The 12,256-nt window shown below is 48.0% G+C and overlaps 1 protein-coding gene across 1 annotated transcript in view; it reads right to left on the reverse strand.

Annotated features, from left to right (window-relative positions):
- Window positions 1–12,256, reverse strand: part of LOC142303836 (synaptotagmin-4-like) — a 151,276-nt gene that overhangs the window by 25,812 nt on the left and 113,208 nt on the right. The window contains exons 3-4 of the mRNA XM_075345617.1: window positions 2,972–3,134; window positions 2,703–2,869 (exon numbers count right to left, since the gene is read on the reverse strand). Coding sequence (XP_075201732.1) covers window positions 2,703–2,869; window positions 2,972–3,134 — 330 coding nt within the window. The remainder of the gene's footprint in view (window positions 1–2,702; window positions 2,870–2,971; window positions 3,135–12,256) is intronic.

Consider the following 12,256-nt stretch of genomic DNA (forward strand, 5'->3'; position numbering starts at 1 on the left):
GGTATCAATGTAACTGTAAAATCGTGATATAAAATATGACGCTAATATCTTTCACCTGTGTGGCCCAGGAGCAAAAATATGAAAAACCCTAGAATTATGGAAGTCTGTGAACATCAGAGCACAGCCCACAAGAGACCATAAAATGGTGTCACAGAGAAAGGGGGCTACCTAATGTATAATAGGAACATCTTCGTTCTGGGGGGCAGTCAGTACGTGGAGGGCATCATGAAGGGTGATGCTGGCCGTTCTTCTACCATCTTGGAGTTCCCTCCTACTCCCTAAGCAGACGTCACTTCTATGGCACAAGCTTAGTAAGTTTCACGTTTATACCTTTTATTTTAATGTAACTGCCTATGCCGTAATGTGTATTGTTCCCTTTTGTAAATTCTTGTATATTCTTTAAACACTGCCTATTTTCGGATTAAATATAAAAATTTAAGAGTTTCTTTCCTTATGCTTTATATACGAATCCAAAACCCCGAAGGGCCTTATGCTATCTGTAACGGGTCCCCAGCTACCTGTAGAAAGTCTGGGTGGTGGCAGAGTAATTGTATTGCATTGAATTATTGGAGTGCTATCATTAAGGGTACCGAGGTATATAAATATTCCATTAGCAGGAATCGGGGATATATACATTTACCCTTGCTGTGAGACCTCCAATATTTGGCATTATCAGCTCAGCAGCCTCATCTTATGCATTGTCCTGCAGTACCAAAAGTGGCCTGCAGACAAGGGGGGCGCTAGAGAGTAGTCGTGTGTAACAAATCAGTGAACAGCTGCGGATTTCTGAGTGACTTCCCCGCCTGTTCGTGACACACATCTAGTATCCTTGTTTAGTATGTCCTTTTAGATGCATGTTCTTTTCTGACATTTTTCTTCCCTTTAATACGGGCGTCACACGAGATGATCTATTGTGCGATATGTCATCGGGGGTCACGGTTTTCGTGACGCACATCCGGCATACTTTGCGACGTCATTTTGTGTGACACTTCCGAGCGACTCTGAACGTTCGCAAATCGGTAACAAATCGTTTATCATTGACAAGTCGCCCATTTTTAAAAAGTCGTTCATTTTTCTTTGCGCCGGTTGTTCATCGTACCTGGGGCAGCACACATCGCTCCGTGTGACACCCCGGGAACGATGAACACAGCTTACCTGCGTCCCGCGGCTCTCGCCGGCTATGCGGAAGGAAGGAGGTGGGCGGGATGTTTACGTCCCGCTCATCTCCGCCCCTCCGCTTCTATTGGCCGGTGGCTGTGTGACGTCGCTGTGACGCCGAACATCCTACCCCATTCAGGAAGTGGATGTTCGCCCCCCCACAGCGACGTCGCTCAGCAGGTAAGTACGTGTGACGGCGGTTTAACGACTTTGTGCGCCACGGGCAACTAATTGCTACAATACCTCATAGCTAGCAAAAGCAAATTCTGTCCCTCACTTCAGTGATCTCTTACTTCTTCCCAAGAGATGGATTAGACCTAACAACAATCTGTGGACAGCAAGTTACACTGGAGAGTGACTAGGTGCCTGGCACTTTAGGGCACACAGGTAAGATAAAGTTATCTGTAAATAAAGGGATTTACAATTTTCTATTTAGGGGTGCTTCACACACAGCAAGCTCGCTGCCGAGATCGCTGCTGAGTCACGCTTTTTGTGACGCAGCAGTGACCTCATTAGCGATCTCGCTGTGTGTGACACTGAGCAGCGATCTGGCCCCTGCTGCGAGATCGCTGCTCGTTACACACAGCCCTGGTTCGTTTTCTTCAAAGCCGCTCTCCCGCTGTGACACACAGATCGCTGTGTGTGACAGCGAGAGAGCGACAAATGAAGCGAGCAGGGAGCAGGAGCCGGCGTCTGACAGCTGAGGTAAGCTTGTAACCAAGATAAACATCGGGTAACCAAGGTGGTTACCCGATATTTACCTTAGTTACCAGCCTCTGCAGCTCTCACGCTGCCTGTGCTGCCGGCTCCGGCTCTCTGCACATGTAGCTGCTGTACACATCGGGTTAATTAACCCGATGTGTACAGCAGCTAGGAGAGCAAGGAGCCAGCGCTAAGCAGTGTGCACGGCTCCCTGCTCTCTGCACATGTAGCTGCATTACACATCGGGTTAATTAACCCGATGTGTACAGCAGCTAGGAGAGCAAGGAGCCAGCGCTCAGTGTGCGCGGCTCCCTGCTCTCTGCACATGTAGCTGCATTACACATCGGGTTAATTAACCCGATGTGTACAGCAGCTAGGAGAGCAAGGAGCCAGCGCTCAGTGTGCGCGGCTCCCTGCTCTCTGCACACAGCGCTGGTAACTAATGTAAACATCGGGTAACCAAACCCGATGTTTACCTTAGTTACCAGTCTCTGCAGCTTCCAGTCGGCGGCTCCGTGCAAGCGCAGCGTCGCTTGCACGTCGCTGCTGGCTGGGGGCTGTTCAGTGGTCGCTGGTGAGATCTGCCTGTTTGACAGCTCACCAGCGACCATGTAGCGATGCAGCAGCGATCCTGACCAGGTCAGATCGCTGGTCGGATCGCTGCTGCATCGCTAAGTGTGAAGGTACCCTAAGTATACTGGGTCCATTAAATAGAGATACATTTTTTGAAACAAAGTGACCATTAAAATAATAAATAACAATATGATCTTTTGGTTAAGTATGCCTTATAGAAATAGAAAAAAATGATGAAAAAAAAATACTCTGTGTTTTTAATAACTTACCTGCATGACTAAAAATTCTAGTTGTAGGTGTGGACTCTGCACAAATTCGACAGGAGCATCAAATAGGAATGGAGCGTTCCATACTGGACTAGTGCCAGAAGCTGTCCGGGTCTCTTTAATATCCATCACTTGGCTTTCCTGAATCAACCGAATGCTGACAAAGTGGTCTAGAAGTGGGGATTAGTAAAAAATAGAAAGATACAAAATAATATACTTTTTTATTCTTCATTTCAACTTAGTAAAACAACTGAGGAAATATTTAATCTTACCAGGGGCTCCAGGAATACGAGTTAGTTTGCCCAGATTTTTTGCCTTTTGTACCATCACTTTGATTCGATTGGCTAACACTTGATGCTGAAGGAGTATCAATATTTGTCCAGGTAACTTGAAATTGGATGTGAGGGATGAAAAACCGTCCAAAGTGCTCAAACTCTATTAACACATAGGTTACAAAGAGCACATTACATAGGTTACTTAAAGCACATTACATTCAAATCAGTGTTAATAGTTCTAAAATATTCTGGAATTGGTTCTGGTCATCCCCTACATACAGTACATCACAACATATAACATTTAGAGTATTTGATGCATTACAGCAGGGGCATAAACAAAATTCATGGGGCCCCATAACAAAAGTTTTAATTGCTCCCCCTCTAAAATAATAAATGTATTTGGTGGAGAAGGCGAGGTCATATTTCCCAACTTTTATGAACAGGGAGAAAAGCATGTATTGCAGCACATACAAAATCATGCTCCTATTGAAATCCCTTAGTGGTCTCACCTACGAAACTCCTTTCTTGGTCATTATAAAGTTTGATGCTCTTAAAACTGCCCCCCACGTCACACACACAGGGTATAATACCCCGACACTTGTCAGTATGATGGTCCCCACTCAGTATCATTGTCCCCCCAGCCCCCCACACAGCAAAATGGCCCTTAGTAGGATGCTCCCACAGTCCCCACTCAGTATGATCACCTTCTCCAGGATTATACCACACAGTCTGATTGCTCCTCGGTACCATGCTCCCACAACCCCTTAATCAGTATGAATGCCATGACAGCTCACCCCCTACTCATTATGATTGCCTCCATTGCCAGCCCCCCACTCAGTATGATGGCCCCCAGTGACAGACCCCTACTAAGGTTTTACATGGAAACTCCTATGTAACTGCTTAACGTAGAGCACAAGATAAATGTGAACCTAGCTGTATACTTAAAGGGAACCAATCATCAGGATTTTCATCTATAAGCTAATGTTCTGTCCCCACTTAGAAGCGATTGAAGGCAGGTAGTTGAGTAGAAGTGTGAGGAGCCTTACCTTCGTTTCCACTATGCGAGGCAGACATGACCAAAGCGCTCCAGGGTGGATGGATTCAAATGTACACTCGCTGAGATGAAGCAACGGTGGTTTATTTTTTCCTCCATGAACAAAAACGTGCATCAATACAGTGATCAAAGGGCTGTAACTGTGATAGTCTTGTGATGGTTGTCCTAGAGCTGCTACCAGTCAAAAACTTTTCCTTTCTGAGTCCCAAAGGACAGAGATGTGCTCCTCACGATGCACTGACTGAAAGTGAAAGTAACTTGAAGTCAGGATGTGAGGTCACATGTAGGGCTGAAAACACTCCCACAGTCTGGACTAAAAAGAACCAGGGGAACAGAATAGTCTGACCAATAGATGGCAGCAAAGGACAAGCATGAACGTATATACATTGAAAAACATTAAATAACAGTAGATATGTCATTTCAGGTAACAGTTTTAAATAAAACAGGTAGGAATAGCACACTCCCCATCTGAAATTCACTTTTGGGGATTTCACTATTGAGTCCATAATATAACCTAAAATGAAAGGCATGTTAAATGCAAAAACAAACATCAATTGAGTCCAAAACAAGAAGGATGATTCAAAGTTCAGGTCTGGTAGCGTTCAGCCTGTAGGAATGCCCTTGACAGGCAACAGCCCAAGGCTTACTGTTTGTGTGGCAACTGCAAATTCTGCGTGTAGACACCATCCATGGTCTGAAAACGTCTAGGCCAACGTAGGTGAAAGGTGGCTCTGTAGAAAGTCTGTCCATAACTGGGTTTAAATTGGCGAGAGGGCTTCTTAATGGAATCTGCTGTTTGTTGTATAAACACTTTCATTCCGTGGCGAATTAACTCTGTTGGAGGTGGCGTATTATGAGGAACTCACTATGTGAGATGTCCTCAGCAGAAAGGGGCTTGTGGCAGACATGCTAGCGATGACAGTCTTTATTTTCAAGGTCCTTATGATAACATCTGGCGATATACACTAACCTTGCGACAGTCCTGACGAGTCTCATCTAGCTGGAGAAACGTTCAAAATGTTGGCAACCGAGGTTGGAAGTTTTTTCTGCACTAGTGGCCAGGGTGTTGATTTCAGCTCGGACGTCTGGATCATTGTCTGGATTTAGGATGCTAAGGCTTCCTGGACACTTTCTTCTGACTGTCTCAGCAGGAACTCTAGACCTGCAAGCCAAGAAGAGTTAGCAAGAGAACTAATAGACATAGGTCTGGTGGCGTGATCTGCTGGATTCAGTTCAGATGGTACATAATACCATTGTTCTGGTTTGAAGGATCTCCTGATACTTTTAATGTGGTTACTGACATACACATAACATCATCTTGATATATTGTAGATGTAACCTAAAACAACCTTACTGTCAGTGTAGTATTGGACCTCATCTATGTCAACACAGTTCTTGTCGTATGAAGTCGGCAATTTCCACTGCAAAAATGGTACCACAGAATTCCAGTCTGGGAATGGTATGGTCGGGCTTCGGGGCCAGCTTAGCCTTGCCAAAGATAAATCCAACGTAGTTTTGCCCATAGGGGTCTGTCACCTTCAGGTAAGCAACCGCTGCTATGGCTTCTGTGGAGGCGTCTGAGAAGATGTGGAGTTCCTTTTTTATGCTAGAGGTGATGGAGGTTTTGATGTAGCATCTTGGGGTGTGGATGTTGTCCAACCCACACAAGGACTGTTTCCAAGATTCCCATTTTTGCTCTTTGTCAGGAGGGAGTGGGGTATCCCAGTCCTTGACGGGTTCAGAGAATTGTCTCAGCAGGGATTTGCCTTGTATAGTGATAGGTGCTACGAATCCCAGCGGGTTGAATAAGCTGTTTACTATAGAAAAGACACCACGTTTTGTGAATGGCTTGTCTGAGCAACTTACTTGAAATCTGAAGGAGTCAGCTGCAAGATCCTATCTGATGCCCAGGCTCCTCTGCACAGGTGGACTGTCTAGCCCCAAGTCAATGTCCTTGAACCCAGGCTTGTGATCACCCGACTCAAAGGCTCTCATTACGGTCAGGCTGTTTGAAGCAATTTTGTGTAACCTGAGTTTTGCCTGGGAAAGCATGCCTTGGGTCCTCTTGAGCAACTCAATGGCTGCTTCTTTGGTCGGTAGTGATTTGAGCCCAACATCTACATAAAAGTCTTTCTCAACAAAGTCTCTGACATCTGTTCCATACTCAGATGCTCCCTCTAATGCGGTTCTCCAGAGGCCATAAGTTGCAACTGCGGGTGAAGGGCTGTTTCCAAATACGTGGACCCTCATGCGATATTCCACCATCTCTTTATTGGTGTCATTGTCCTTGTATCACAGAAATCTGAGGAAGTTCCGGTGGTCCTCTCTGACTAGGAAACAGTGGAACATCTGTTCAATGTCAGCTGTGATGGCAACAAGCTCTTTTCTGAACCTCAGCAATACTCCTACAAAGTTGTTTGTTAGGTTTTAACATGTGAGGAGGACATCTTTAAGGGATACGCCTTAATGTTTGGCACTGGAGTCAAAGACAACCCTAATTTGATTGGGTTTCTGAGGATGGTATACTCCAAATGAAGGCAAATACCAACACTCTTCATTTTTCTTCAAGGATGGAGCAGGTTCGGCGAGGTTGTTGCAGAATATCCTGTCCATAAAAGCGATGATATTTTCTCTCATTTCAGGCTTGCTGTTCATGGAATGCTGAAGAAAGTTAAATCTGATCTAAGCTTGATCTCGGTTGTTTGGGAGTCTTACCCTGGTAGATCGGAAGGATAATGGAGAGACCCAGTGGTTGGTTTTGTCTTTAGAAGACTCACAGTTCATTATTTTGATAAATTCTCTGTCCTCTACTGACAAGGCTACTTTATCGTCGTCCTTGGTTGTGTGAAAGACTGATCTTCCCAAGTTGTCGATATGCAGAGAAGAAGCGAAGTCAGGTACTTGTATGGAGTCTGGAGACTTCTGTGCCGCCTCCGTGCCAGCAGCCGCCGATGCTCGGATCCGGACCTTCTGGGGGGTGGCTCGAGGGTCTCCGGACCCGGGGGTCTCGCGGACACACCGAATAAAAGGGGGACGTAGATGTACGGGCTAGGCCGTATTGAGTTCGTGACGCCACCCACCGTGTGTGGTGAGGTGGGACACCACTGCTGCTGTTATGGGGCACCCGGGGGAGATGTAGTGGCAGCTGGATGTTAACCCCTCCGTGGGTAGGGATGATAGCCCTGGGTCCCAGTGTCTTTGTGCAGGGTACAGCGATGGCAAGGGCCGGCGCGCTCGGACGTGCGGGGGAATGTTTGGTTACTCACAGTAAATGAATCACATGAGTCTTTCGGTAAACCAAGGTGCTGGTGGCCGGCCGCCACGGCCAGTTGCATTCAGGTCCCCCCTTCCCAGGCTGGTGGCCACTGTCCTTTTCCTCTGCACTTGTTGTGTGTATGGTGGACTGCCTGGTCTGGAACTCAGGAGTCCGCTCCCAGCTGGATGTGGCCTAAGGAGCCGTGCCCGCAGACGCTGGCCCGTGGGATCTATGGGCCCTGGTGGTGGCCTCCTATCCCCATCGGTGGGCTGTTGTCTTCTCTTAGGGACTTTCGGTGGGATAGGACCTATAATCCTGGCTTCAATCGGTTAATTAGCTAGGCCGCTGGTTTCGGTCCTGGCTTCAGGGTCCGAGTACCTCCTATGTGCTATGGTGTCCGGGTCAGTTCCCTGTGTCGGTACCGGCGGGCTACAACCCTGTCCCGGTCCACCTCGGTTCTGCCGAGCCATCTTCCCGTCTCCTGCTGACGGAGACCACCATCTGCCACCTAGCCAAGGTACCAGGGCTCCGGCCCTGGCACCGTTCAACTTGAACTTCCTCTGCTGGAGCTACACCTAGCTCCAGCCCACACTCCTCTCCACTTGAACTACAAACTTCACTGCTTGTTTTCCCGCCCTGGGCTGTCTAGACCCCTGGGTGGGCGTGTCCAAACGCCTAGTCCCACCCACTGGTGTGTCTATCTTTCCCTAAGTGGGGTGACTAGGGTTTCAGGTCGGCTGTGTGTTACCTAGGTGAGGGATGGTGTTATGCGGGGGTCTATCTGTGACTACCTGGTTATGCCAGGGCGTCACATTCCCCCTTGGTTTAATACAGACCGTCCGTGGGCTGTCCGACCACCAACATTTATTGAACAGGAAATGAAAAAGATGAAAAAGGGGTAAAACAATTACAAGTATACTAACATACAGTCATATGAAAAAGTTTGGGCACTCCTATTAATGTTAACCTTTTTTCTTTATACCATTTTGGGTTTTTGCAACAGCTATTTCAGTTTCATATATCTAATAACTGATGGACTCAGTAATTTTTCTGGATTGAAATGAGGTTTATTGTACTAACAGAAAATGTGCAATCCGCATTTAAACAAAATCTGACCGGTGCAAAAGTATGGGCACCGTTATCAATTTCTTCATTTGAACACTCCTAACTTCTTTTTACTGACTTACTAAAGCACTAAATTGGTTTTCTAACCTCATTGAGCTTTGAACTTCATAGGCAGGTGTGTTGTGAATGTCAGTTATGCTTTTGCTGCTGTAAGGCTCCCTCTTGTGGCCAGGAATGGTTTGGACAGAGACCAGGTGTGTTGAGCAATTGCGGGGGAATGTTTGTTTACTCACAGTAAATGAATCCCATGAGTCTTTTGGTAAACCAAGGTGCTGGTGGCTGGCCGCCGCGGCCGGTTGAATTCAGGTCCCCCCACCCGGGCTGGTGGTCACTGTCCTTTTCCTCTGCACTTGTTGTGTGTATGGTGGACTGCCTGGTCTGGAACTCAGGAGTCCGCTCCCGGCTGGATGTGGCCTAAGGAGCCGTGCCCGCAGACGCTGGCCCGTGGGATCTATGGGCCCTGGTGGTGGCCTCCTATCCCTATCGGTGGGCTGTTGTCTTCTCTTAGGGACGTTCGGTGGGACAGAACCTATAATCCTGGCCTCAATCGGTTAATTAGCTAGGCCGCTGGTTTCGGTCCTGGATTCAGGGTCCGAGTACCCCCTCTGTGCTACAGTTTCCGGGTCAGTTCCCCGTGTCGGTACCGGCGGGCTACAACCCTGTCCCGGTCCACCTCGGTTCTGCCGAGCCATCTTCCCGTCTGCCACCTAGCCAAGGTACCAGGGCTCCGACCCTGGCACCGTTCAACTTGAACTTCCTCTCCTGGAGCTACACCTAGCTCCAGCCCACACTTCTCTCCACTTGAACTACAAACTTCACTGCTTGTTTTCCCGCCCCGGGCTGTCTAGACCCCTGGGTGGGCATGTCCAACAGCCTGGTCCCGCCCACTGGTGTGTCTATCTTTCCCTAAGGGGGTTGACTAGGGTTTCAGGTCGGCTATGTGTTACCTAGGTGAGGGATGATGTTATGCGGGGGCCTATCTTGCCAGGGCGTCACACTTCTCTTTCACTCCATAGTGATGAGGACATGGTTTTAAGCAGGTTGTGCACCCATATCCACACACGTAAGTTTTGAAGGAGTCAATTCCTGATCGATCAACGCACACGTTTCCAATGACTACCCATTCCAAACCCAGTCCCTGGGTGTATGGTGCATAGTCAGGCCCATTACACTGTTGTCGCACCTTGTGTACCCTTCGATTGTCATCCCTGGGTTCTGCTGCCACTAGTCTCTATGCGACCCGAGCAGGTATTCAAGGTGTACGGTTCTGATGGTCCTTTAATTTCAAAGGCTTCAGAGAATTTGGATCCTGCAAGGAACCGGTTGCTTTGGTCGTCTATGATGGCATACACCTTCATTGCCTTTTCTGGATGTCCCTCTGAATAAACATTGATTAGGCATATTCGGGCACAACATTTCTCCATTTCGCCTTCTCCACATATCTCTGAGCATGAGCAGGAGACGGCTGTGGTGGAGTCAGTCTGATTCTTGGGCTCCCTGCTATGACTTGGACTTGGAGTGGGAGTGGTGGTGACTGCAGCCGGTGTGTCTCTAGCTAGCTGGGTTGGGTGCATGGCTGAGGCGTGTTTTACGCTGTGACACTCCTCACACTTGGTGATGGATTTACAGTCCTTGGACAAGTGCTCGAGTGATGCGCAGCATTTGAAACAGACCACAAGCTCGGTGAGGTCTTTCTTGCGCTCCTGTAAGGATTTGGATCTAAACCCCCTGCACTTGTTCAGTGAGTGTGTTTTTTTATGGATGGGACACTCTTGATTGAAAGACTTATCTCGTGATGAGGTGGGGGACTGTTTATCGGTGGGTGCTGCAGGTGATGGTAGTTCAGTCTTCCTAAGACTCACAGCGCTATTACCATCTCTGCGTTTGTGTATGGCACCTTCATACCTTGCCGATGATATAGTTGCAGCTGCAGTGTTGAACTCTAGGAAGTCGAGGCTGGGGTCATTCCTCATCTGGGACTGCTTGTCGATGAACCTTCAGAAGTAAATAAATGGGGGAAAGGTGATGTCATGCACTCTTTTGTACCTTGAGACTGACGTTGCCCACTTCTCCTGCAGACTGTATAGCAGCTTCACCACAATTGGGTTCACTCCATGGGCTGTATCCAGATAGCATAACCTGTACAGATGAGGATCTCTTTTGATAAGTGATCTGCTCATGGAGCTGGAGCTCAAGTCTTGAAGCTTGTGGACTTCCTTAAGGTTGATCTTTGGGATGTTCTGCAGTCTCTTGAATAGGGCTTTCTCTATCGCTTCTGCGCTGCCAAAGGTATGTTCCAGTCTTTGCCAGGCAGCAGCGAGACCTGCTTCTGCTTGTCCCACATAGACGGTTCTGAGGCTCTTGATACGTTTTGTAGAGCCTGGGCCCAACCACTTGATCATGAGGTCGAGCTCCTGTTCTGCAGTTAGGTTGAGATTTGCGATGGCTGCCTTGAAAGTTGCTTTCCGGGCCCTGTAGCTCTCTGCATCATCATCAAATTTTATGAGACTAGTGTTGATTAGCTCTCTGCTCACCATGAACCTGGCAAACTCAAGCATATATGATTTCTCACCGCTTGTTGCCACGATGACTTGTGATGCCCCTGGGGCGTATGGGCTTCCTGGCGTGAAAGGGTAAGATGCTCCTGGGTAGAATGATGTTGCTGCAGGGTTGAGCTGTGGTTTAGCCTCTGTAGATTCTGATGACTGCTGCTTGAGCTGTGGAAGAGGGTCTGGAATCACTAGGTTGCCATCTTGCTGTAGTGACTGTGTTTGAGAAGGCACCTCTTGGTGACTGTTATTGACGTGCTCGGGTGCTGTGGACGGCACTGGCAGTTGTAGGGCTGATTTGGAGGTTTCAGTGTTGTCGGCTTGGATGGTACTGCAAACCGGGGTTGCTGCAAGTAACTAATTCAGTACATAGTCTCTGGTGCGATCAACTGGATTGTCTGTTTCCAGTGGTTGCGAGCAAACTGGATCAGGACCTTGGCTCAATGCATGCTCAAGTAGTCTTACTTTAGCTAGCACAAATTCCTCTTCCATCTGAGACTGAAGGATCTTTATCCGAGCCTCCGCTTCTGCCCTTTTGGCTTCTGCCTCTGCTCTAGCAAGGGCTTCCGCTTCTGCCCGCTTGGCTTCTGCTTTTGCTGCTTCCGCTCTTGCAAGGGCTTCTGCTTTTGCCGCTTGCGCTCTTGCAAGGGCTTCTGCTTCTGCCGCTTGCGCTCTTGCAAGGGTTTCTGCTTCTGCCACTTGTGCTCTTGCAAGGGTTTCTGCTTCTGCCCTCTTGGCGTCTGCCCTCTTAGCTTCTTCTTCTACTTCTCTTATTGTGAAGGAACGTCCTCTGCTCTTATGCGGGCCTCTAGTATTCTGTCGCTCAGGGCTGAGCTTCTGGAGGATGATGACCTGGATGATCGAGAGGAACATCTAGATGAGGTTGATCGGTGTTATCTGGTTTGTTGGTCAGACAACTTGGTCTGCTGGAAGTGTGGGATCAGCCTCCCGGGCTTCATTATTGACCGTATCAGATTGTACTTGCTCTGTTTCAGCAGTGGGGAACTGTCCAAGGTCTTTTTCGTCCATTTTGATTTAGGGTGTACTGTCTCTTTAAGAAACTCAACTTTTGAATAGGGGTCCGAAAATCACTGTGCAGTTCCAAAAGGACTCCCTGATGAGATTCCCAAGGAGTTTTTAGCGAATCTTGGGGGTTTGCAGTCCGGCAATCTGCAGCGATGAGGTATAATATACTGCAAGTCTATAGAAGGGGTATGGCTAAAGGGAAACAGCAGGTGTATAAACTGTTCCTTTTCAATGCAGACAGAGGTGATACAGGACGTGGCCGATGGGAGAGC

This window comes from Anomaloglossus baeobatrachus, chromosome 4 (assembly GCF_048569485.1).
Source record: "Anomaloglossus baeobatrachus isolate aAnoBae1 chromosome 4, aAnoBae1.hap1, whole genome shotgun sequence".
Lineage (NCBI taxonomy): Eukaryota > Metazoa > Chordata > Amphibia > Anura > Aromobatidae > Anomaloglossus > Anomaloglossus baeobatrachus.